Source organism: Monodon monoceros, unplaced genomic scaffold (genome assembly GCF_005190385.1).
Source record: "Monodon monoceros isolate NGI ecotype Baffin Bay Population unplaced genomic scaffold, NGI_Narwhal_1 Super_Scaffold_21, whole genome shotgun sequence".
Lineage (NCBI taxonomy): Eukaryota > Metazoa > Chordata > Mammalia > Artiodactyla > Monodontidae > Monodon > Monodon monoceros.
Genome location: NW_021703778.1, coordinates 19,861,400 through 19,888,747, shown reverse-complemented (window position 1 = coordinate 19,888,747; position 27,348 = coordinate 19,861,400). Strand labels below are relative to the sequence as shown.

Here is a 27,348-nt window from a genome sequence, read left to right as displayed (position 1 = left end):
TGTGTGTGTGTGTGTGTGTGTGTGTGTGTGTGTGTGTGTGTGTGTGTGTTAAATGGATATACTATTCTAATAATTTAAAACTGAACAATTCAGTGGCCCATTCAAAGTTTTAACGTGTCAACGTAACAACTGCACATAATGAGTTAACTAGAAGCAAGATCTGTTAGGAAAGGGCAGGCCCCATCCTGGGTGCCATGGGCTGCTACTTTCTCCTGGCATATTCCCTCAATTCTGTACCCTGAATGTCTGAACATCTTTTTTCTACCCTCAAAGTTGATTGATAATCTGGCTGCATATACAATTATGAGCTGAAAATCATTTTCTGTCAGCAGTTTGGAAACACTGTTCCGTGTCTTGCTTCTAAGAATCAAACTGGGGCTTCCCTGGTGGTGCTGCAGTGGTTAAGAATCCGCCTGCCAGTGCACGGGACACGGGTTCGAGCCCTGGTCCAGGAAGATCCCACATGCCGTGGAGCAACTAAGCCCATGTGCCACAGCTACTGAGCCTGCGCTCTAGAGCCCATGAGCCACAACTGCTGAAGCCCGCGTGCCTGGAGCCCGTGCTCCGCAACAAGAGAAGCCACCGCAATGAGAGGCCTGCGCATGATAGCGAAGAGTAGCTCCTGCTCACTGCAACTAGAGAAAGCCCACGCGCAGCAAGTAAGACCCAATGCAGCCAAAAATAAATAAATAAATTTATATACATATATACAAAAAAAAGCAAACTGGCTGCTGCTAAGAAATTTGGAGTCACTCTGATTCTAGATCCTTTCCAAGTGACCGGTGTTCTTTCTCTGGAAACCTGCAGTTACTTACATCTTCACGGTGATGTTGGTGTTATTTTAGGGGATTCAAGTGGGTCCTTTCAATCTGGAAACTTCATTCTGTGCTTCCTCAACTATTTCACTGATAATTTCCTCCCCTCTGTTTTCTCTCTTCTCTCTTTCAGGAAATAATACTTAGCTGTTGGACTTCCTGAATTGATCCTCTGTCTTGCCTTTTTTATTCCTATTTTCTGTTTCCTTGTTATTTTATCTACATTTCTCAGTGGCTATTCCAACCCTTCACTACCCTGAAGTTCCATAGTTCCTAACCTACCCCACCTCCAAACTTTAGCTCCAGGGAAAATAGAAACCATCAAACAACAACTCTCTTACCAACCATCTTAGAAGGAAAAGTGTCTGCTCTGTTTCTTCTGGGACCTAAAGTGATAATTAAACAGCAAGTTTCCCTAAAACACAACCAACAAAACAAAACTTAAATAAACCTTCTCATAATCCTGTTCTCTGCTCCAACCTTGCAGGACTTCTTGAAAGACCAGATGACACTACTGTGTATCTTTACTCAGGCCATCACTATCTAGTCCCACACGTCATCCGCAAGCTGGAAATACAAGTACCTCCGATCCCTAAACTCCTTTACCAACCATAACTCATCCATCGCAAGTCCTCGAAATTCTACCTCTAACACTTCCTGAAAGTGTCCTACCCCTGCTATCCCTGCTCTGGTTAAAAACCTTAATGTCTCCCACTTGGGATGAAATGATTTCCAAAACTATCTCCCAGACACTAGATTTTTGTTTACATTGTCCAACTTTCAACATTGCTCACAGTTATGTTACTATAAAAACCCTAAAATCACTGACGAATAAATGAATGAAGGAAAAGAGTGCAACTGGCTGGCTAAGTCTAGAGAGCCAACCTGTTTCTAAGAATCAGGTTGGTGTGGGGCCTGCTTAGGCTTGTTCTGAAGAAGAGTTCCTCGTCTACTGGTCTTTATCTAATTAAGTTAAACTCAATTTCAAAATTACCTTGGCACAAAGTTAAAAGATTCACACTTTCTGATTTCAAAACTTACTGTAGGGCTTCCCTGGTGGCGCAGTGGTTGAGAATCTGCCTGCTGATGCAGGGGACGCGGGTTCATGCCCTGGTCCGGGAAGATCGCACAGCCGCAGAGTGGCTGGGCCCGTGAGCCATGGCTGCTGGGCCTGCGCGTCCGGAGCCTGTGCTCCGCAACGGGAGAGGCCACAACAGTGAGAGGCCCGCGTACCGCAAAAAAAAAAAAGCCACAGTAATCAAGATGGTGTGGGTACTGGCACAAGCTTAGGCTATATATAGATGGATAGAATTGAGAGCCCAGAATTAAACCCATAGATGTACAGTGAATTGATTTTCAACAAGAGGGCCAAGAGAATTTTGGAGGAAAAGATCAGTCTTTTTAACAAATTGTTCTGGGACTAGATATACACATAGATTAAGAATAAAAATGAACCTCTACCTAATACCATCTATAAAAATTAACTCAAAATGGATCAAAGCCCTAATTGTAAGAGCGAAAATTATAAAACTCTGAGAAGAAAACATAACTTTAAGTCTTCATGATCTTGGGTTAGTCAATTGTCTCTTAGATACGACACCTAAAGCTCAAGTAACCAAAGATAAAACAGATAAACTGCATTTCATCAAAGTGTAAAACTTTTGTGCTTCAAAGGATACCATCAAGATAGTAGAAAGATAACCCACAGAATGGGAAAAAAGTTTGCAAATCTGATAGAAGACTTGTATGTGAAATATGTAAAAAACTCTTACAACACAATAATTAAAAAACAAATAGCCTAATTTAAAATCAGCAAAGGATCTGAACAGACATTTCTCCAAAGTGTATACAAATGGCCAATAAGCACATGAAAATATGCTCAACGTCATTAGCCATCAGGGAAATGTAAATCAGCACCACAATGAGATGCCACTTCACTCCCGCTATGATGATTATAATAAAAGAGATAATAACAAGTGTTGGTGAGGATGTGAAGAAACTAGGACCCTAATATATTGCTGGTAGGAATGTAAAACAGTGTAGCTGCTTTGGAAAACAGTTCCTTAGAAGGTTAACCACAGAGTTCCCATATGACCCAATAATTTCACTCATAGGTATATAACCAAGAGAAATGACACATAGGCTCACACAAAAACTTGTACACAAATGTTCACAGCAGTATTATTCATAATAGCTCCAGAGTGGAAACAACCTAAATATCTATCAATTGATGAATAAATAAAATGTAGTGATTCCATACAACAGACAATTATTCAGCCATAAAAAGGAATGAAGTACTGATACATGCTACAACATGGATGAACCTTGGAAACACGCTAAATGAAAGAAGCCAGCCACAAAAGGCCAAATATTGTATGATTCCATTTATATGAAATACCCAGAAGAGACACATCCATAACACAGCAAGCAGATTTGTGGTTACCAGGTGACTGGGGGAAGGAGGGACTAGGGTATGGCATTCCTTTGGATGAAAATGTTCTGGAACTAAATAGTGATGACGGTGGCACATCTTGTGAATACACAAAACCTTCTGAATTTTATAATCATGAAGGTGGATTTTATGGTCTGTGAATTACATCTCAATTAACAACCACCACCTCTGCCCTCTTAAAATTCCCAACAGGTAAGTGTGTAGGATAGTTGGGTTATTGACTGTCACCCTGGGTCCAAAGGCTGACAAAGCCCGGAAGACCGGTTTGCAGAGCTCTGCTCTGGACTCAACAACACTGCATTGCTAAACCACGCAACCATTTTACTGTCCGTTTTGTCTGATGCTCAGTACGTATTTATGCTATATTATTAAAACATTATGAACACTGTTGCTTGCACATTATTTTGTGGGCCAACTTCGGAATTACTCTGGCAAAGAAGCGAAATTTGAGGCCTGAGGTGAGGAAAGATGACTATATGCTAAAGAAATAAAAATACCCACTTAATGAGGATGAGAGAAAGAAACGCCTATACATCTTCACACTCACTGAAGCAGAGTGAAGGGGGGAGAAGGGTGCTAATCTATACAGAGTGATCAGGAAAGGCCTCTTTAATTCGGTGACAGTTGAACAGAGGCATGAAAGTAATAAAGTAGTAAGCTACATGTACGTTTACATGTTTAGAGACAGCATATGAATTATACGCATACAGCATAAGAAAACAGGCAGCTATTCCTTTGAAAGTACCCCAGACGGTAATTTATTAGGTAGACTTTTAACTGGCATTGGTTTACATCAGACAAACAGTTTACATCATTACAGGCAATCACAGTAGAGTGCTGCCCCAGATGAAAACGAACCATAGGTTAGTTACATCAACGGCTGGCTACGCGTCTCCACCTGAGTGTTCTACATCCAGAGAAAAGAACTTTATCCACCTAGATTTTTATCTTCTAGATTTCCATTCCCTTCTATTAACAACATATACATCAGAGAAGGAAAGTTTCCTCCACTTCTAGTTCTGACATTTAAGAGAAAGTAACTCTCAGGCAACCAAGCAGCCCCATTTAGTGCACAATATAGAATCTGTCTAGAACGGTACAAAACACTCGGATTAAGTCAAAATTTCTACCTCCTTTAAAATGACGTTCCGACTCAAACTTCTTTTTTTTTTTAAAACATCTTTATTGGAGTATAATCGCTCTACAATGGTGTGTTAGCCTCTGCTCTACAACGAAGTGAATCAGCCATACACATACATATATCCCCATATCTCCTCCCTCTTGCGTCTCCCTCCCATTCTCCCTATCCCACCCCTCTAGGTAGACACAAAGCACGGAGTTCATCTCCCTGTCTGACACAAACTTCTTTAAAAAAAGCAGAGAACTGCAGTCCTTAAAGGTACACGTGCCACCAGAAGAGCAGATAGGCGAAGCAAGATAACCTCTACTTTCCTCTATGAAAAGATTCATAATCTGGATTCCCAGGAGAAAAAATGTCAGTAACACCTAATTTAGAACAAGAGGTCCTCCTACGACCCCCATGTGAGTATCTTTAGGGGCAAAGGGACATCTAGTTCCTTCAGATTTACACAACACTTTAAGGCATTTATGTTATCTGCTGGGTCCCCTAATGTTTCTCTTTACAGCTGCCCTCAGATTTTCAAAGGGATTGTTGGTGGGCTAAAAAGGTGAAAAAGCCCTATTCTGAAGGATGGTTCCTCATCCACCCCTCTTCATCTAAATCAGCTAAACTCAAGTACAAAACAGTCCCAGTAATCAAAAATCGACCCTCAGTTGGCAAATGCTAAACTATTTATAAGCAGTTGTTTCAAACAGACTGTATTTTAAAATGTTTAAGCTAAAATGTTAGAGGTCTAGAAAAACAAAAAACAAGCTCCAGACATAAATTACAAAAAAAGAAAGAAAAAAGTGGCTAACAGGGCTGGGCCTCTCGAGGGTAATTACTTGGAATGCAATCAGCCCCAAGGGGGAACAGCATTCTCTGGCAATCTATGAACTGTGTTAAAAACAAAAATGGGATTAAAGAGTGATTTCAGAAGTCTTTACCACGCAATTCCCAAAATGTTCAGGATTGTGCAAGCACGTCAAAAATATTACTGAAACAGAAGAACATTATTCTTAGCACCATTTCAGAAACAGAAGCTAAATAGTGCGGTGTGGCGCTGGTCACCAGCACAGCTCTTCAGAGACCAGACAGCTCTCCACGCCCAGCTGCATGCTTGTCTCCAACACCACTGTGATAGAGCTTTCCTAAGCCAACCCCATGCTATTTCGAGATTTAAAAGTAAAATTTAATTTGGGCTTCCCTGGTGGCGCAGTGGTTGAGAGTCCGCCTGCCAATAAAGGGGACACGGGTTCGTGCCCCGGTCTGGGAAGATCCCACATGCCGCGGAGCGGCTGGGCTCATGAGCCATGGCCGCTGAGCCTGCGCGTCCTGAGCCTGTGCTCCACAACGGGAGAGGCCACAACAGTGAGAGGCCCGCGTACCGCAAAAGAAAAAAAAAATGTTATCCACTTCATTAACTAGAACTTAAGGTCATCTACATTTTGCTGCTAATAGGTGTATGTTATACGTAAAAAACCCCACAAAAACCCCCATGTACATAACGCTGAGTGTTCTAATTCACATAATCTGTTTTAACCTACTTTGGTTTGAGCAGAGAAGGTCTATGATGTGTCAGATGTGTGAGTTTTCCAGGGCACAAAAAACTCCAGTGAAGGAAAATGTCACAGGATTCTTTGAATTCCTGTACAGTGTCGGGCAGCAGCGTCTAACTAGCTTTGTGAGCGTGGGCAGTTCAAAAGTTCAAGTATACAGCAAGTGCAAAGTGACCACTATTCCTGCCCTGGGGACCTTATATGCAAATAACCAGAAGGGCAAATGCCTGCTAGAAAGATAATGCAATACCAGGGTGTTTTAAATGAGGCACAAATCATATCCACTTGGGAGACAGGGAAAATAGAAAAGACTTTTAAAAAGCTACTATTAAAAGGTAGTTTGATACTAAGATATGATTTAGAGACCAAGAAGGCAGGGCAAGCATTCTGAGTAGAAGGAACCACATGAACAAAAGCAGAGATACTAACTGGGGGAAGGGTTGAGAAATCACAAGAGAGTTTGGCAAGCCCTGGGGCTCTCAACTTTTCCCTCCCTACGCCCTCCGAAACAAACAAACAAACAAAAAAAACCAAACAAACCCCACATACAATGGATGATATTAACAAACACATTTCCAAAGGCTTACACAGATTCGACTGGATGCCAGGCCCTTTCCCCCAAATTTGCTGGCAAACAAATTGCTCAACAACCCTAACCGGCAGGCCACAAACTCCTGCTGCTTGGCACGTTCCTCTTGGGTTTAGCACTTACAATTCTCCACTGAAGGGAGAAAGATAAAAGATCACATTTTCACAAACTTGTGTATTTGAGTATTAGGAACAACAGCTGGATCAAAGTTAAGTGGGAGTAAGATTCAAGAAGTTAAACTGAGAATCGGAAAAGTCAGGCTGTAGGGTTTGCGCCCAGGCTCTCATCATTCACGTATTACGATACCTGAGTCCCTGCAGCTTGCTGAGCTTGCAAAGTGAAGCAAAAATCAGAGCGAGAAATCACACATTGGTTAATCTCTCCCAGCTAATAGCTGAGTATTGTAAACACCATCTATACTCAACCAAAGATGTAGGAGCTCAAATCGTAAGCAAAAACTTCTGATTGACAAATGAAGGTCAGGCAGTTGGAACCGTTTAATAACTGAATAGAGAAATCAACAAGGCAACTTGAAAGAAATTAAGTGGGAGATCAATTTTTGCAAAAAATAACGATTGTGTTGTTAATAGGCATGTCTAAAATGCTATTCTACATTCTTTCAGAAAAATTACACAGAAAAGCCACTTGATTTATAATGAACGAAGTACCATTAGTTTTGTTATATTTCATAATCTTGATTAAAATCATAAAGCTTCAAAAATTTTATTTTTAAAGATAATATTTTGATCAGTCTTCTTTTGTACCATCTATGGTAAAATTTTGGTAACCACATCAAATGGATTAACTTTAAGTGAGCTTTTCTTTGCTGACAATTAACCTCACATAACTTCCTGCAGTTACTTTGTTAATAATGCAAAGCCACTGAAAGCTTTCTTTTTTCTTTTCTTTTCTTGTAGGTGTAGGGGTTGGATGGGCAGGGAGGGGCTGACATTTTACTGAAATTATACTTGGTGATTTATGATCATTAACCAAGTGATTTACAATCATTACCTTTAGTTCTGGTTGAGCAAGAGTGAACTGATTGTAATTACCCCTTGGAAAAGTTAACTGGTTACAGCCACAGAGTAACAAGACCAGTAAAGAACCTCTTCGTAATTGCCCAGGAAAGAGATAACATAGGTTTGGACGAGGGTGGACCAGGAGCAAGCAGATTTAATTCCTTGCAGATGAGACTTTTTTACTTTTCCTAAAACAGTTTCTGGGGAAGGGGTTTCCAAAGCTAATTCCAAGAAGGAGATGATCTTAAAGAAAACTGGGAGAAAGGGGTGGTGCAGTGTTCAAACTTGGAAACACTGAGTTTGAGATGTCGGTAAGATATCCCAAGTGGAGAAAACCAACAGGCAGTTGGAAACACTAATCTACAATATTAATTATATTATGGATTCAGAGAAGGAAATGTTTTTTCATTATTTAATTTGGAATTGCTCAATTACCCCCCTATCACTTTAGTTACAGATATTTTTCGGCCCTCACGAGAAAAAGCAACTATTTCCACTGTTGTAAAGGTTTCATTGAAGAAACTTGATTAATATAAACAGTTGATGGCTAAATGAAGAAAAGGTAAACATGGTGGCTAATAAATAATGAAAGCGGGGCTTCCATGGTGGCGCAGTGGTTGAGAGTCCGCCTGCCGATGCAGGGGACACGGGTTCATACCCCGGTCTGGGAAGATCCCGCATACCGTGGAGCGGCTGGTCCCGTGAGCCACGGCCGCTGAGCCTGGCCGCTGAGCCTGTGTGTCCGGAGCCTGTGCTCCGCAGCGGGAGAGGCCACAACAGTGAGAGGCCCGCGTACCGCAAAAAAAAAAAAAAAAAAAAAAGAAAGAAATTGAATTTAGCTGTACCCATTCAAAATACTGGAGTGTCTGTTTGTAATATCAATTTATTCGATGCTGGTTAAATGTGTAACAAGTTACTTAAAATCAGCTGTGAGTAATACTAAAATGTCAGCACTTCTAAAGTATATAGCCTGAATAAAAGACATCTGCATCAAATCCCTTCCCTGTAGTGTCTATATTTAAGTTTACAGACTTAGCTGCTTCTTTACAAATAACTGCAATTCTTACCTCAACCTCTACACGCAAGTTTCCTGGGCTTCCTCCCAGACTGACTACGTTCCCAGTTTCTACTTTCTCCTATACATCTATTAATTCCTATCTTCAACAGAAAATACCTTACCCAAATTAACCCCATCAGTGCTAACATTGCCTTCAGCTGCAACTTGTTTATTTCTAGGTCACATCAAAAACAAATATTTGAGTGACCACTCCATCCGGTATCAAGTCTCTCTTAGATCTGGCAGCCTGGCACCATTCTCCCAGCATCTATGGAATATTGCTTCTTTCCCCCATCAGGACAGAAAGGATTGCGTAATCGTGGATCTCAGAAGTGCTCCCGACCCACTACCGCCGCCCCTGCCCCAACATACTCTGCAACGGCAAACTCCATTTACCTCCGCTTTGAAAATGTATGTTTAAAAGCTCTGCTCCCAATTAAACCACTTAGGAACACTCTTTGAGCAAAACAAAACAGGAAACAACGCATATTCCCGGTGTGTGTGGGGGCGGGGTTCTAACGCCTAATGGGCAAAGAATCCTGTAATTATACGAATGAATACCTTTCTAAAGAGGCTTGTAATCGGTGGGGTTCTCACCTCTTTCTAATTTAAAACGACTTAAGATGAGCCAGTAAGAATGTGCAATTTTAAGGAGCTATCCGAAATGTGCGCCCTTAGGCAAAGGTGCCTGGGACAAGCCCAAGGCACGTAACTGTACGAAGCAAGGCTAGGTTTAAAAGGCGTTTCTCAGCACCTAATCATTTCTCTTTTCATTCATTTAAAGAAATGAATAAAAGCGAACTTTTTCGTTACTCTACTTTCTGACCGCCATTGATACGCCCTTACGAAAGGAGTAGGGAAAACAGACGATAGGGTGATAGGGGACGGACGAAGAAGAGGGAAAAAGAATGGTATAACAAATTCGACTAGCATTCCTTACAGTCTTGTGAATCCAGCATGGCATGGGTACGGACACGATCTGGCTGTGCTCTTGCAAGCTGCTACTTTTTAGAGGCTAGAATAAATGAACTTGACGCTCAAAGGCGACACCTCTCCTTTCCTCTGTTCTCCCAAACCTACCTCCTCTACCACCTCCAAAGTCCAACTCCCCAGGACCGTAGAGACGGGCTCGTTCCCTCTCTCTCACAACCCTCCCCCACCAGAGAAGCGGGGCCATGCCTCCCTTTGCAGATGCCTCCACCACTGCACTCACGCTAACATTTCACTCTGATGTTTCCTACTTTCTGTACCCCGAGTAGCCCAGCTCTTCCACCCCAGTTCCTGGTTTGCCTCTGAACCTGCCCTTCTTTCCGCGCCTCGCGGGACGCGAGCTGGGTTCGCAGCCGGGGAGACGCGCTCCGCTGCCGGCATGCTCCAGGTGTGCTCCCTCCCCCCCCCGCCAAAGAGACCCTGCACTTGATTGGCCCGCGTCGAGTTACCTACTCCCAGGCGTGGGGCGAAGGGATGGGTACTCCTTCAGGAAGGGGGAGGAAAGGAGAAAGCACGGGTCCAAGGCAGCAGTCTCAGGAGATGCTGGGCTACTGCGGGAGCCGCAGGCGCGCCTCGCGGTGATGAGAGAGGGTGCGCGCTCGCCCCCTCGCGGCACCCGTAGCACCCCCGCTGGTGACCTAGCCGCAGAGGATTACCTTCCGGGGCAGTGCGCGGCTAGACGAGAAGAGGAGCCCGGCATTTACAATCCTCGTCTCAACAGTTTCGGAATTCCTCTCCCGGGGACAGAACTCTGTGTGTGTGCGTCTGCGTGTGCGTGTACCCTAAAAAAGCACGCCCCAAGATTCTTTCTCTCCGCTCCTTCTTCGCTCCTTCCTCCTTGCTTAATAGACCGGAAGTGTCCTCTCACCAAACCAGCTCGGCGGGCACTTCCGGGACGGGAGACCAGGGTTCCGGGAGGGTGCTGGGAGGAGAGAGAGAGGCGGCGGCGACGGCGGCGGCGGGGGCGGCTGGAGGATGAAGAAGGAGCATGTGCTGCACTGTCAGTTCTCCGCGTGGTATCCACTGTTCAGAAGCCTCACCATCAAGAGGTGAGACGAGAGGGGTTACGCCGAGGCAACGGGCAAAAGGGGATTGCGACGTTTGGGGCGACTCCCAGCTCCATAAAAAAACTGCAGGCCTGGATGGGAGCGCCAGGGCCGAGATTTCGACTTCCTGGTGGTATTTCGGGTGGGGAGATGAATGAAGTCGATCCATGTTTGCTGTGCCCCCTGTTGTGCATCAGGGAGGGTGCTGGGGAGGTAGAAGGGCAGTGTCGTGGCTCAGTGAAGGTCAGAGGCGTTCTGAGGAGCAGATGAAGCTAGTTTAGGCTTGGGAGTTCACCTTAACTGCCTTTAGAATTGCCAGCGGGGGGAGGTGATCAGCAGAACTGGGTAGTCTGGGCTTTACCACTGACTAACCCGCTGGGGGACTTGATAGTTTTTGGTCACTATCAAATGAGAACAATGATACAGACCCAACCTCAAATTCCATTGTGAAGCTCCAACATGATAGTGTAGATGGAAAGCATTAGTAAAGTATACTTATGTGTTGTTAGGGATGGAAGCCGCCTGAAAGAGAAGTGGAACAGGATTTGTTTTCTAGTTCTCTGGCCCACAACAAGGAATCTATGACCAGTTTGCAGGGCAAGCAGAGGATTAACTGTTTTCATCCTTCACCCGGTCATTCGAGGTAATGTAGGCAAGGCAACTCGGAGAATATCCTCAAATGTTCAAAAGCAGTCGTGACATCTGGAGCGTGATGCAAGGGTAGGCTTTCCCACACTAAGGCGGATAGATCAAAGAGCTGCGTATCCACGGGTAAGATTTTCTGTCTTTTGGCGCTCCCCCTTTAGGCCTAGATTGCCACTTTTTTAGATATGCATCTTCCCTTTTCATTCTCAGTGCAGAGAGTGTGAATACAGAGAGGGAAACTTTTGAGACCCTGAGTGTTTGGACAAGCCCAAGGAGATTATTCAAAAGACAGATCTTTTCTATCCTGTTATTCATACATAGAATCAGCTCCCAGTTATCCAGGGTGTAATGGAGGTTAGAGCATCTCGCAGGAGCTTTGCATTTGAAGATGGTTGAAGTCACACCAAAACAGAAGGAAGAGCTTCAACAGCAGCAGTGGACTTTATCTTCTTATATGATGTGCCAGTCCTTCATTATCTTGCATAATCGAAAGAGGCTTAGGGTCTGAGATGATGCTAGAATTATTTATTTTGTATTGGTGTGATAGAAGGTATATTTGTGAGCCTGTCAGACATTTTCACACGGAGTTCACTCGAAACTGCCATGTGCTTTGTGTGCAGGCACCTTTGTCACCTCTGGCGGAGTTTTTCTTTGCCTTCAGCAGTATAATGGTTAAGAATTGGACTCCAGAGTCAGGGCCATCTGTCTGGCGTGGAATTTTGGTTCCACCAGCATCTTGTGCAAATCGCTTAATCTCTCTAAGCCCCATCTGGAAAATTGAGAAAATAGTAGGATTGTCATGAGAATTAAATGAGATAAAGCATTAAAAATGCTTGCCACTGTTTCTGGCATATAGTACAAAAAGCTGCTCATTGTTAATGTTTTTGATTTAATCAAAGCTCCATTGAAGCAAAATAATTTTAGTTCACTTAAAATGTGTACCATTCATGTGAAGCTGGGAGTGAAAAATAAACCAAGGGGTGGGATTTTTTTTTTCTTTTTTTTTTTTACCAGTCCACAACTAAGCTGTGTTGCCTGAAAGTATTCTTTCCTCTGTCTTTGAACTGTAACTCTAGTTAGTTCTGTGGTGTCATCACTGGAACCCAACATATGGCAGGATGTCCCTCCACGACCCAGGTCATTCTGGTGGAGTTGTGTTAGGTTTGTCATTGTCATTGTCAGCTTTAATGCCGAGAAACCATATTCTGGTTATTGACTCAGCCTTATTATTTGGTGTTTATTAATCAAGGTTCAGAGATGATTATGGAGGAAAGAATATAGAATCATTTTTTGACATGTTCTAGAACTTTGACTCAGGCTTAAGAATAAGTAGCTAGATGACTTTGGGCCATCCACTCTCCTTTCTAAATGTTTCTTTCTTCAAATATGAAAGTTATAAATAATCTTTTAAAGGCCCCTGCAACCTCCATTCCATTAGATTAGCTTGTCTTTGTGTATAGAATTATATCGACTTGATGGGATAGGTACTTTGTCATTAAATCTTTTACATCTTTCATTTGGGCCTCATGGAGTCTTGCCTGCCTCGTGGGTTTCAGTGACTGATTTAAGCTCTTTTTCGACAGCCTCAGTAGCTTTGGGTCAAGTACGCCTGGCCATGACTTATTTATGGCCTCAGTCTCTCAGGCATGGTTCCCTTTTCTTCAGAATTTTGGTGGCCTTTGGTACATCTGCACTTGGTACAGCACTTATCATATTGTACTGTGATTTTTATTTTTCTTTTGTATCTTTTCCCACTCCTAGGCGTTCAGTTCTTAATGGAGTCATCTAGGATTCCTCCGTGACTTAGGTAACATAATGCAAGGTCACGTCATTAGGGCGACTTTAGAACTGTGACAGCAGGACTCAGGGACTCATGAGAACGATGCAGAATCTAACTCGGTGAGGCTCATACATGTAAGAGTTGTAGACCCTCCAAATAGGAAAAATATGCAGAGAATTCACAATGGAATCAAACAGTAAATAGATGTTTCAAATCCAGTCAAGGGATGATGCAACCTGGAGGGAAAGTCAGGATTCACATCAGACTTGAGAATTAGTGTAACTCAGAAACAAGGGACGTGGACTCGGAAATCATCGATTTGGGGACTCAGAGATGTTACTGACATAGAAGAGGGCTCTCTCTGCTCTTATTGTGGTCAGGAAAATCACCCTAATGTCTAGGAAGCAGCATCCCTGCCGATATTTCTCAGTCTCAGGCCCATGAGAAGGTAAACTTCAAATTATCTTAGGAAGGTCATGTCTAATTCTCTTGGGCTGACATTGTTGGGTAAGTATCTTTAACCCCAGGAAGAGCTAGAATTATATATAGAGGTGATGAAATAATTCAAACTTGAGGGTTTTTTTCTCCTGTTTAGTTTATTTAATATCCTTAAGAATTTGCCTTTTTGAGAACAATTGGCATATGTATAACAGGTTAGCCTGTGTTTCAAATTTAAATTGTGTAATTGGTTTAGAATTGTGATACGTTAAAAGATATAAGAAAATTTTTTAAGTTTTTCAGTTTCAATTGGAATGTTTGCAAGAACCTTAGATTCACTGTACTTACAATTTAATTCACTGGTTTTGTAAGAGTTGAATACTTGGAAAGGCTTACCTGTAATTAGACAATTGACATATTTAAAAAGAAAGTTGAATAGATTATTTTTACAAGAGTTAAAAAATTTAAAGCAACTTTTAAGTTTCAAAGACTCACTTGAAATTTCATTAAAATTTAGCAGATTTACAAATAGAAGAATAAGATTTGGCAGTTGAACTTAAAAGCCTGAAGAAGAAGTAAGCTTTTGAATGTGAAATTGTAATTTTGATAAATCAGATATTAATTTCTAAAACTGAAGTAGCTCATGAATAATCTTTCCTGTGCATAAAATCCATCTGTAATGTGCCAAAAAACTTATTCAATAAATAAATGAAGCATACTGTTATAAGTCAATGATGGTCTCTCTGAAAGCAGGCCATAATCGTTTTCAGTTTTTAAAAAATACATGCCTCAAGATCAAAGTAATAGCATTTTAGGTATCTGTGGCAGGATTTTTGATGATTATTACAGAATAAAAAACCAAATTATCCCATACGTTTTTTCAAGTGATATCAAGTATGGCTTTGCCATCCCCTTTTTTTTTCCCAAAAGAAAAAAACATATTTAATAAACAGTAACACAAGTGAATGTTTATAACATGATCAGTGATTATTAAATAGACAACAAGATGATGGTAAATGAGGCTTGTATATCAAATATAAAGAGGAAAGGTTATTCATTTATTTATTTAGGCATTTGATGCCTTCCCATGCAACTTTCTAGTTTTCTCACATAGGCTTTGCCATTCCTTAATTATGATTGTCTGAAACCAATTCAACTGAAGCATGCCCAGGTAAGCAGCTGTGTACTCTGGTGATCAGGTGAATAGAATGCACATCCAAACTTACCGTGAATTCTTAGCCTTACACACTCATTGCCAACCAAAGAATGGTTTCCACATCTTAAGCCTGCTTCCTCCCCATATCTTAGAAGGGGTCAGATGCTGTTCATCTTCTGATTTGTTTGCTCATTTCCTGTGTTGCTGCAAATACCTGCAGGGCTCTAATTTCTTAAAGGCACATAACCCTTGTACTCAGAATTCTGAGCTTGTTGCTTTCATACTGTGATTTCAGTCCAGTTCTTTGGATTTGGCTGGTTTTTGTCTCTTTATCACCGAGACAATGGGGGTAATTATATGCACCTAATTTAGTTTACCACAGTATTTATTCATATTGTCCTAATTTCCAGTCTGCTGCTGCCAAATGTCCGTCATTAACATTTCCCACTTCATATTAAAATAAAGGGAACAAGTAAATCAGAAATTGAGTTTTGAACTTTTTTTCTCTGCTTATGGTTGGTCTTTAAAATTGATGCCCTTTTTGGTATGTGCTTTTTTTTTTTTTTTTTTTAGTGTCATTCTTCCACTTCCGCAGAATGTGAAGGATTATTTACTTGATGATGGAACTCTGGTGGTGTCAGGAAGGTAAGGCATATCAGAAAAAAGTTCTTTAAATTTTAGCATAAAGAAATTTGTAATGATTAAATCTCAGCGATTACCATGTAAAATAAGTACATTAGCTTTGGCCCCATTCTCTCCCTTTTTGCCCTAGTTAAAATTATGTGCTGATCTTTGTTCTGTATTCCTTGTCAATGCTCAGTTGATAAGATTTTCAAAATTGAGTACTTCCTCTACTAATAATTACAAGTTGTGAAATTGAGTAATTCCTTTCATCTCTACTTTTAGAAAATGTGTATGATAACTATTCCTTTTGTTCAAGTAGTTCCACTGTTTATAAAGGAAAGTACCATGCTTCAGTGTTTTTAGTGCAACCTGGAAAAAGTTTAAGAATCATACTTTAATGTCATTCCTATTTTTTCATTCAGGTCTCTGCTCAGAAGTCATGTTATCTAAGTGTTCATCCTTCTCTTTCCTTTCTGAAGTAGCTTAATGGTAACCCTTACTGATAACGTCACTCGTTTTTTTAATAGAATTCTAGGTTGGAAATAATTTTCCCTTAGAATTATTAAAAAATATATTTTTTATTGAGATAAAATATACATAACATAAAATTTACTATATTAACTATTTTTAAGTGTACAGTTTAGTGGTATTAAGTACAGTTATAATGTTGTGCAACCATCACTACCGTTCATCTGCAGAGCTCTTGCCATCTTGAAAAACTGAAACTCTGTGCCAATTACACACTGACTCCCCATCGCTCCCGTCCACCAGCCCCTGGCAACCACCATTCTATTTCCTGTGCCTGTGAATTTGACTTCTCTAAATACCTCATACAAGAGGAATCACACAGTACCTGTCCTCCTGCGGCTGGCCTATTTCACTCAGCATAATGTCCTGAGGTTCATCCATGTTACAGTATGTGTGAGAATTACTTTCCTTTTCAAGGCTAAATACTGCTCCATTGTATGGATTACCACATTTTGGTGCATCACTTTTTATCTCCTAACCTCACTTTATTTTTCAGTATAATACTTATTTCCATCTGACATCATTCCCTTAGTGGTTCTATTAGAATACAGTCTTCATGAGAACAGGGACTTGGACAGTTGTGTTCCCAGCTCTTGGAACAGTGCCTGATACACAAGAGGTGCTTGATGAACGTTTCTTCAGTAAATGAACTCAGAAATATAATTAGAATTGTGTATGTTTTCAGTAACACTAATTTTACCATAAATATGTATGTGTGTGTGTGTCTGTATGTATATGTATATGTATATATACGTGTATATGTGTGTGTGTGTGTATATATATATATACACACACACACACATATATATACATATATATATATTTTTTGGTCTGATGGATCTTCTGTGTAGCTTTCTAGATTATAATTCTGTTTTTGGTATTCTCAACCCCTTAATAACCTGGAAATTATTAATTTAGAGCCTCATTGACTTGGAATAATTGCAGGATAAGGAAACAGAATAGGTAGGTGAGTCTCAACCGTGGGATATTTACAGACGTAACTTTATTATTTTTAAATATAGAACACTTAATAAGCTTACATAAATGGGAGTGTAAAGCAAATGCCTCCCGCTGTTAGAAAGGCCTGGGTAGATTTCAGTGCTCTGAGCTTGTGGAAGAGCTCCTGTGATGTTTTTCGTTGGCCAGATGTGTGCATGAGCTTCTGGCAGAGGCAGGCCTGTTAAACACTGTTAAGTGGTGCGATGCAGCACACGGCACTTCACTCTGCTCTCCAGTAACGCACAAATCAGGTAGGGACCCTGCCTTTTTGGAGTTGACAGTTCAGCTTTGTATTTTATGGGAGTCAAATAGCACAGTGCTGGTCTGTCAGTCACATTGCCTAGGGCTAAATCCTATCTTTGCTCATTTCTAGCTCTCTGTGCCTCAGTTTCCTCTTCTGTAAATAGGGTTGTTGCAGGGATAAAAGGAGATAATGCATAAAATGTTTAGCCATAAATATTTAATGTTTATAAATATAATAATGCCTAGTACATTGTATGCTCTTAAGAAATACTAACTGTTCTCACCATTATCATTAATCTCAGTCCGCACATTAAACAAACACACCAGTAAATATATAAGTGAAAATTGTGGTAAGGGCTGTGAAGGAAATGGGGTGGTCATTGACGTATTAAATTACTGGGAGCGGGCTGGGGCTGAGGATTTCAGGGCGGGTCAGGGAATACCCCAAAGAGGTAACTTACGAGCCTCTCAGTTAGGAAGTTTGGGTGGAAAGCAGTCAGTTGAAGGGCAAAGGGAAGAATCTTCAAGTCTGAGGGAGCAGCATTAAGGAGGGCTCTGAGGCATGGAAGATCTTGACGTGCTTGGTTTGGTTATCATTGCCTGCAGTTGGTGTAGGAAAGGAGGCTGGTAGCACACATTTCTGGTGTAGACAGTGATTCGTTTTCATTGCACATTACTGGGTGCCTACTATGAGTTGGGTGCCGAGCATGCTACTGGGATAACAAGATGGGTGTCTGGTGTACTGAGCAAATCAACTTTCCATTTAAAACAAACAAACAAAAAAAGATGGGTGGGACATCCTGCCTTGGGAGTCCAGGCTTAATTAGTCGCCAAGTCAAAGATGTAAATAAATAGGTGTCCGCTTTTGGAGTAAAAGCACCCAGTGTTCTGTTAAGCCATGTTTTTGGAGTTGAAATAATCACTGTAAGCTGGGGCGGTGCAGGGAGTTTGTACAGAAGAGGCGGCACCTGACCTGGGCTCACAAGCTGGGTCGGATTCGGGTGGTTTGACTCAGCGCTCCCAAGTAGGTGCCAATCTTCACTGTCCCCTTTTGGCCCCGGGAGTTCTTTCTTTCCTGATCGTCTCCCTTAAGGAGAATGACAATAGATGCCAATTATAAAACACACGTTAGATTCATTCATGTTTTGAGTCTTCACAACTGCAGAGTAGCTACTGTCATCCTCGTTTTATAGATGGGATTCTGGTGCCACGCTCGCGACTAACAGAGGCAGAACTGACATATTCTGACGTCTGTCTGCCTCCAAAGCCAGTGCTCTCACATTTCCCACGGCTTTTAGGTACCAGCTCAGTGCTAGCTGGGATGTAGAAAACAGAGAATACTTCTAAATATTAACATCAACTCAGTCCTCAGTATTTAGAGGTTTACCTTGGAAAGCAATTCTGGTGAACTTGCCAGTGTATACACTCCATCATCTTTTCCATTTCAGTGACACATCCCATGGTAGGAATTGCAATACGTTTTTCTGAAGAACTGTATGAATACACCGATTACAAATATGTTTTTTTTAATGTATTTTGTTATACTAACAAAAATCAAAAGTGGTGTTTTAGAGTGATAAATTCATTTTCAAGTTCATTGAGTACCTTTTGTGTTGTTATTTCATGATAGTCATCTGTATTGCCTAAAGTTAGTGACTTAAAACGTGACCATTTTATGTGTCAATGTTTGCTCAGCTGGGTGTTGAGAGACACTTCTCCTTGGGTCTCTGCATGTCTTTTGAGCAGAGGCACTGACAGCTTTTGTTCCTGATTGTCTTTTCAAAGACGTTTATGCAGCAGATGGCCTTGGAAGATAGAGATAGTGTCTCTCCCTAGCAGAGAGCAGGCTTGTTACTGTCTAGTACAGATAAAGACAGTGTCACCTCTTGGGTCAAAGACCAGCCAGGTTTACCTGCAGCTCATTATAAAAGATGAGATTCTCTAAGTTCAGGGTTCCTCAATTGTAACACAAACCTGGGTCACTCCTTGACCTCCCACGGGGCGTGAGGGGCCAGAGGGAACTGATTCGAAGATGGAGCTCATGCTTTGTACTGTGAGTCCTTTGTTTCTGACCCAGGAGCCCCCTGTCTTCTGCCAGAGTCCATGAACTCTGGCAGGCTAACTTGTTAGCTTGCAAGTGGGGTAAAATCTCAGAGCCTCTGTAATGCTTGACACTGGGCAAGTCTTCTGTTGGTCTTGCTGAGGTCGCTCTTGCAGCTGTAGTGGTCTGGTGGCTCGACCATAAAAACTGGATGGTTTTAAGATGCCTCACTCATGTCTGGCAGCAGACGCTGACTGTCACCTGGGCTTCTCTTTCCTTGTGATTTCTCAGCCTCAGACTCAGCTCCTTTACGTGGTGGTGGCAACATTCCAAAAACGGGGGCACGGAAGCTGTAAAGACTTGACACCTAGGTTCAGCATCACATGGTGTCGCTTGTGCTACATTTTGTTGGTCACAATGAGTCTTGAAGCCAGTTTGAATTAAAGGGGCGGGAAAACAGATGCCATTTCTTGATGGGAAGAGTGGCAAAGTCACCCTGCAAAGGGGCATGTCAAGATGGGAAGAATTGTTGTGGCCATCTTTGTAAATATATCATCAGAGTTTCTTGTTTTTGTTTTTCCCATTCATTGTGATGTGTACTTGGTGGGCTCTTTCGTTCTAGAACAGTTAAAAATATTATGTCTTTGATCATTTCCTCTTATTTTCTTGCTTCTCTTTCTGGAACTCCTATTATTTAGAGGCTGGGTCTACTGGATTAATTCTCTGAATTTTATCATTTCTTCCCTATTGTCTGTCTTCTTAGTTTTACTTTCTGGAAAATTTCCTTGATTTTGCCATTCATTCTGTTGAATTTTTAGATTTCGGCTACCACGTTTTCAGTTTCTACAAGTCCAACCTTGTCCTCTGGCCTCCTCTCATGAATGCAGTATCTTTTATCTTTGAGGATATTTATGATTTAAAAAATTATTTTTCATCTGGTTCCTGTATTGTCTTTATTTCATCCATGTACCTTTTCTCTCTCTTTTTAAAAACTCTTTTCTCATCTTGGAGCCTTTCTTTAGTTTTCTCATGATTCTAGGCCTTTATTCATATTTTAAGAGTGAGGGACGGACGGACGGACACACACACACACACACACACACACACACACCACACACACACACACACACACACACACACACACACACACACACACACACACACACACACACACACACACACACACACACACACTTTGTGTGCCCAGGTGGGGCTTGTTGACTAAGAGTGCCAGCATCCAGCAGGTATTGATGGAAGATTCCCAGATGACAGTTATTTGTGGGTCTTTCCCCGGGGGTTTTCCATTATCTACAGAGATGAGTCCTCTAATCTGTCTGTATTGGGGGAGCAGGGAGGGAGGAAGGGGACTAGAGGTCTCACTGTTAACATGACTTCCACTTATGACTTCGTCGTATTCTAGCATTTCACACCGATTTTCCTCTAGGGCATTAAGGACCGGAGCCCTTACCTGGTTTGGTCCACGGAGGAGGTTGAGTTGCTGGGGTGTGCCAGCTGAGGACAGCTCGGCGTGCCTCCCTGCCCCCTTCACGGACTTCACTCAGGTCACCCCTTTTGAAGCCGGAGCTGTGGTCCCATCGTGTGTGATGGCTCCAGGGTCTGCCTGTTGCCAACTGGGTCCCCCCGCCACTGGCTTTCTGTTTTCCAGACTTTCGTTGTCTCTTCTCTGCAGTTGTCTCCTCTCTGGTGCTTTTTCCCTTGGGATCTTTTAAATCATTTAAGTAGCATTTCAAGAGGGAGTTCTTCATAGGCCTGGGCAGTGTCGCTGCCTCTGCGGTCTTTCAGCCCTTGCTTCGCCCCAGGCGGTAAGGATTGGCTGTTAATGGCCCTTTTCAACACCCACTTTGCCCACTGGCTCCTTCTAAGACAGCATGTCTGAGTATGTCTTTCTCTTCCTCCCCCATGCCCTCCAGTGGTGCCAGTCCAGATCCAGGGTAACTCCTGCCACCAGCCCACACACGCTGTTTTCACTATGTAAACAAAAGATTTTTGGCTGCGCCCGCAGGGTGTCCAGCGGTTGCCCGGAACAGCTCCTCCAGCAGTTCCTTCTGTGGCTTCCTTCATCCCGTCTGGTCTTCCTTGTCTTGGGCAGCACTTTCTCTTATATCGGGATTGAGACTGGATTCTTAGTGTCCTCACAGGTGGAGTTTGAGTTTTTCTTTTCCTTGTTTCTAGTGATTTCTGAGAAGAGGGCAGGAAGTTTTTATTCCGCCATCTCTTATTGGACGTGTACTCTTCTTAATTTCATGTTGGTTTTTATTAGTTTCTGTCTCAAAAAGTGAACTTTTCCTAACATTATCCTCCAATTCTAAGGCTTTTTAAAATATATATATACTTAGCACACCTGCAATTATGACTGCACAGCACCAAAGCTTTCTCTTGCTCAATTTAAATTTTATGTTCTTCCAGGGAAGATCCGCCAACATGTTCTCAGCCAGACACTGATAATGATGCAGAAGAAATACAGGTTGGTTCAAAATAATATAAACTGTTCCATAACGTGTTCTAATCAAAATGTTCTCTGAAATGGTTCTGGCTTTGAGATCTTAGCATAGATTCAATCAAGTGAGAAATTACATGAAAATTTCCCTTGGACACATACTTTGTGTTCAGGAAAAGCTGTCTCCTGTGTATGGGTGATTTTTAGATGGGGCACTGCTTTTTGGAAGCCCAGTACACTGTCCACATTTAACGTTCTGTTTCTGTCCTCCTCTCCACGCAGTGGTCGGACGACGAGAACACAGCCACGCTTACGGTAAGAGCCTTGAGGTGTGGGGACCACCTTGCGCTGTCCCTCTGGGGTGCTTCCGGGTTTCAACACAGATCACTCTAAATCCCCATTTACTCACCTTTTCAAGCTTTTATTTATTATTTTGAAAAATAACTTAAATCACTGTTTACAGGCAAACATGGTGCGCCCTTTTTTCCCTTTTATTTTTATTTTCATTTTTTAAAAAAATACACCTTTAAAAAAAATAAATAAATAAAAATACACCTTTATTTTATTTTTTGGCCATGCATGTGGGATCTTGGTTCCCCGACCGGGGATCGAACCCGTGCCCCCTGCATTGGAAGGACGGAGTCTTAACCACCGGATGGCGAGGGAAGCCCCTCCCTTTAATTTTTTTATTTTTAATTTTTTAAATTTATTTAATTTATTTATATTTGGCTGTGTTGGGTCTTTGTTGCTGCACGCAGGCTTTCTCTAGTTGTGGCGAGCGGGGGCTACTCTTTGTTGCGGTGCACAGGCTTCTCATTGCAGTGGCTTCTCTTGTTGTGGAGCACGGGCTCTAGGCACCGGGCTTCAGTAGTTGTGGCATGTGGGCTCAGTAGTTGTGGCTCCTGGGCTCTAGAGCACAGGCTCAGTAGCTGTGGCGCACGGGCTTAGTTGCTCCGCGGCATGTGGGATCTTCCCGGACCAGGGCTCTAACCCCTGTCCTCTGCATTGGCAGGTGGATTCTTAACCACTGTGCCACCAGGGAAGTCCCTGTAGAAGTTGATTGAGCATGTTTTAGTCTTTCAGGCTAAGAGTGTTGTCAAATTCAACTTAAAATATGTTTTAACAAAAATCTTTTTAAAGGAATGAGAGTATTTCTAAAAATATGGGAGGCAAATGAAGCTTCTCATACTTTGAGATAAAAGCGAAAGATTTATGTAAAATTGCTTACAAATAAATGTAAAGGCACAATAAAGGAAACTAGTTTTAGAGGAGGGTATATTCTAATGCAATTCTAAATAGATATTTCTGTTTATTTTGATGGAAGAGATATGATGTCCAGGGTACAAGGGAAAAAAAGTGCAGGTGCCTAAACATTTCCTTAGGTATAAAAAGTGTGCCCACACATGCAGAAAAGGCAAGTTTACATGTTTATTTTGCTCTGGATATCACTCAGGTCAGTTCCTCTCCTTTTATGAAAATTCTGTTCAGTTCAGCATACATCTTAGCTTTTGCCCATATTCAGCACCCTGTAGTAGGTTCTATGAAGTAAATAAAGATGACTGTGATTTGATTCCTGACATTAGGGAGTATATAAACCAGTGAGGAAAGATGCTCCAATTTGGGGGTGATGACAAAGTGCTGTCAAACAGAGAGGACAGGGCTTCCCTGGTGGTGCAGTGGTTGAGAGTCTGCCTGCCGATGCAGGGGACGTGGGTTCGTGCCCCGGTCTGGGAAGATCCCACATGCCATGGAGCGGCTGGGCCCGTGAGCCATGGCCGCTGAGCCTGCGCGTCCGGAGCCTTTGCTCCGCAGCGGGAGAGGCCACAGCAGTGAGAGGCCCGCATACCGCAAAAAAACCCCCAAAAAAACCCAGAGAGGACGGTTACCACCAAGGGCATCTAGAAATCATTCAAGGGAGAAGTGATATTTGGCCTGGATGCTAAGTGTAAGGATGATCAGTATCAACTCATGTTTTTTTAATATAGATAGATAGATACAGAAATTAATAATGTGTGTGTGTGTATTTACCAAACTCTGCTTAGCTCTAAAAGTGACATAATGACATCATGGTGGCAGTGAGCACACCTAGTGCCCTGATCTTGGTGTCTAAATAGCATTCTCCACTAAAAGGAGTTGAAGCTCCTTGAGAAATTAAAGAATGGGGGTGGCATGGTAAAGATGAGCCTGCAACAACAACTTGTGTCAGAAAGTAGGAATGATGGGTCATGACACAGAGGACCCAGAAGTTAGCCTGAATGGGCTCCCACTGGCCACATATGTGAACACCATAACAAAACAATAATAATAATGGAGTATAACCATTGACTAAAATTAGAATCCATGGTCCCATATTGACATAAACAAATGATTAAATTAAATAAATGGAGCAGAAGAGAAAGCCCTTCTTTATAGTAGAAAAGACACCAACTGATAATTGTAGAAGGAATGATAGAATTGGAAATCACCATTAGCAACCATTATAGTAATAATTGATGGAATAGATGTTAAAACTCATGGGTGAATATTTGATGAGGATACTTGAGTATTCTCAAAGTTATGTCCACCAAAATTACTTACTAGTTTTAAAGAGAAAAACAGTACCTTCACAGTGGAAAGAGCTGGCACCAGTGTGACCAAAGTTAACCTTCTCAGTGATGGGACAGACCTACATCGCCTGTCTCCTTGTACAAGGCACAGAAGGACACATCACCTGCCAACAATGCACAACCTGAAACCAGTCATGAGGAAACAACCAGCAAACTGAACGTTTTAGAAATTACATAGAGTCGCTGCCCTGTACTCTCCAAAACGTCAGGGTCATGAAAGATAAAGAGCAACAGAGAGAGGAAATGTTACAGCTGAAAGGAGATTAAGGAGACACGACAAGGAAATGCAGTGCTCGATTCTAGACTGGGTCCTGAGCCAGAGGAAAATGTTCCATTTTTCTTTTGCTATAAAAGACGTTATCAGGACAATGGGCACATTTTGAATAAGATCCATAGATGAGATAATGGTATTGTATCCACGTTACCTCCCTGATTTTGATAATTTGGCTGGATTATGTAAAAAAAAGTTACTGCTTTACACACACACACACACACACACCACACACACACATCCCCCCCCACACACCCCACATCCCCCCACCCCCACACACCCACCCCTACCCCTGCCTACTTATATGTAGAAAGGGAGTTGAGGGGGAGAATGATAAAGCAATGTGGTAAAGTGCCTGAGTGAAGAGTGTGTCGAAATTCTTGTTACTCTTCTTTTAATGCTTCTGAAACTCTCAAATTATTTCAAAATAAAAAATTAAAAAGTGATTGGGTTTCACTGGGGAGAGCTAGATGTTGGGCAGGGGAGCTTTCAGGGCAGAAGAGCACTCTCAGAAGAGGAATGTGAGCCAGGACCCAAGGAGGGAAAATTACCACTGCAAGTAATTAGTAATTAGTGTAGTGACAGAAGTGCCAAATTAAAAATGGAACCGAGTAGTCAAGATGGATAAATTCCAAAGGCACAATGGTGAATTTCAAAGAGCAAGTTGCCAAAAGTATAGATATCAAGTGACAACAGTTACTTTAAATTTTTTAAATGTTATGTTTTATGGACAGGCACACGTAGTATAACATCAGGACTGTAGAAGAATATGCCCACTCCTGTAATGATGGTTGCCTGTGGGCAGAGGGAAGCATTAGGGAGGAGTGCAAGGAGATTAGGAACTTCATTAGTATCTGTGATTTTTTTCCTTAAGAAACTTAAAGGTCTGGATCAGACATGTCAAACTGTTGAATGTATGGATCCAGGTATATATTTTTTGTATATTTAAAACATTTATTTCATGATTAAAACATTTTTTTAAAGAAATAACCTTTCTGATGGGTGTGATACGGGGGGGCTGTGGTGGGTAAAGTTGGAAAGATAGGTGAGTTTGGATCATAGAAAGTCCATGGATATGATTTAAAATGTGGATTTTATCTGACTTAAAACAGGAACCTTTTCTCAGACAACTGAGGTGTTCCGCGAATTTAAAATCGACTTGAACTGTGAGCTTAAAAGAACCCTATTACTAGTTAAATCTGTTAAAAGATAATTTTCAGGAAAAGGTAGAATAATGACAACACGTTGAAGGCTGTATTTAACTCATGAGGGAACCAGACAGATGTTATAACTGTCTCAAAAGAGAACCCAAAGGACAGACACATTTATAGATTAGGAGTATTGAGATGAATACGTGGGAGGGAAGATAGCTGATTTCCACCAGACAGGGTAGAATTTTCACGTCTGTAAGAAATACTTCTCATTGTTTTCACTTACCTATAATTCACCAAGTTGTAAACTAGCTCGCAGACCCAGCTAGAATCAGGTAACCCGGAAAGTGCTGTATGTATAGAATACGTAGCCTTTCACTGAAAGCACAGATTTTTCTGTACAATACATAAACTTTTCATCATTTAAATTTGTTTTAGTATCCTTATGGCAGGATTTCTTAAAGTTGAACTGGAGGATTTGAGGGAATCGATTGCCTCTTTTAAAATGTATCAATGATACAGAATAGCCAATACTTTACAATAACTATAAATGAAGTATAATCTTTAAAAATTGTGAATCGCTATATTGTATACCTATAACTTATATGGTAAAGAAAAAATGTAATACAGAAATATAAAGCAATCCTTATATGTGAATTTTTATGGGATAGGAAAATTAAATTGTTTTGTCTTTGAAGATTGAACCCCTCATATTGTACAATTTGTGTAACTGTGCCATTTATCAAAAATATTGCTAATGCAGATCTTAGATGACTTTTTATGGATAGAGCTCTAGGGTAGCCAAACCAGCAACTTCAGGGGATTCTAAGGAAATTACTGCCTTAACAGAAATGAGGGAGAGATGAATGGAAGATAAAGGACTCAAGGCTGTTATTCGTTTTGTAAACCTCTCTAAATGGCTGCAGTTTAGTTTCACGTATCTAAGCAGAAGAAGAACAGAGGATGGAGATGGAGGCAGGCTGTCAGATAACTAACTGAAAGATGCTGCTGACCAGTCCAGAGGTCACGTACACCTGCAGCAGAAAGAAAGGAAGTCCAACCTGCCCTTGATCTCTGCCTGCACTCACTAGCCTGTTGCTTAAAGCTGGTATCTTGTCTGGGGAATATGTTACCTTTTTTTTTTTTTTAACTTTCATTTTTTGTTCTGTGTCTCTGTGTCTTGAGTCATAGTTTTTTCTCATAACTGGATTAGATCTTGGGGATCAGCATAAGCCATTTTTCTTTTTGGTATTTGATTATTTATTGCTGAATAACAAGTCATCCTAAAACTTTGTGACTTGAAACAATAATAATCATTTCCTTTTTTAATTTTAAAAAATTTTATACAATTTTTAAAGGTTATACTCCATTTACAGTTTTACAAAATAATGCATCATTCCTTGTGTCGTACAATAATATATCCTTGTAGCCTCTCTTACACCCAGTAGTTTGTACCTCCTACTCCCTTAGCTTATTCTAGACCTATTGTAACTTTTCTTCCCCTTGTGGAAGAACTTGTCATGAGTGGACTTTTTCAGTATTTGCAGTTGCCAGTAGGGGGCAGCAAATATAAAGGAAAAAAGTGACTGCAGAGCATCAGTGTTAGTGTTTTTGTATTCTTGTCTCTCCTGCAGGCCCCACTTCCATCTCTCTTACTCCCCTTTTCTCTACGTTATGTCCATGTGCTCCTGATGGTGACAGAAGGCTCGAGGGAGAGCATAATTGTAATTACGTTTACGTTCTGTCACCACTGTATTTCTC

At 41.5% G+C, this 27,348-nt stretch overlaps 2 protein-coding genes across 7 annotated transcripts in view; one reads left to right on the top strand and one right to left on the bottom strand.

Annotated features, from left to right (window-relative positions):
* NUDT5 (nudix hydrolase 5) overlaps window positions 1-10,353 on the bottom strand; it is a 27,658-nt gene extending 17,305 nt beyond the window's left edge. The window contains exon 1 of one of the 6 annotated variants that reach the window (XM_029236838.1): window positions 10,258-10,353. Coding sequence is in view for 1 of the 6 variants with exons in the window: in XM_029236834.1 (XP_029092667.1) it covers window positions 9,552-9,575 (24 nt within the window). In the remaining 5 variants the exon portion in view is untranslated. The other 5 variants (XM_029236837.1, XM_029236835.1, XM_029236834.1 and 2 more) reach the window with 5 other exon arrangements.
* Window positions 10,290-27,348, top strand: part of CDC123 (cell division cycle 123) — a 57,491-nt gene continuing 40,432 nt past the window's right edge. The window contains exons 1-4 of the mRNA XM_029236833.1: window positions 10,290-10,650; window positions 15,240-15,311; window positions 21,529-21,586; window positions 21,842-21,874. Coding sequence (XP_029092666.1) covers window positions 10,577-10,650; window positions 15,240-15,311; window positions 21,529-21,586; window positions 21,842-21,874 — 237 coding nt within the window. The 5' untranslated portion in view covers window positions 10,290-10,576. The remainder of the gene's footprint in view (window positions 10,651-15,239; window positions 15,312-21,528; window positions 21,587-21,841; window positions 21,875-27,348) is intronic.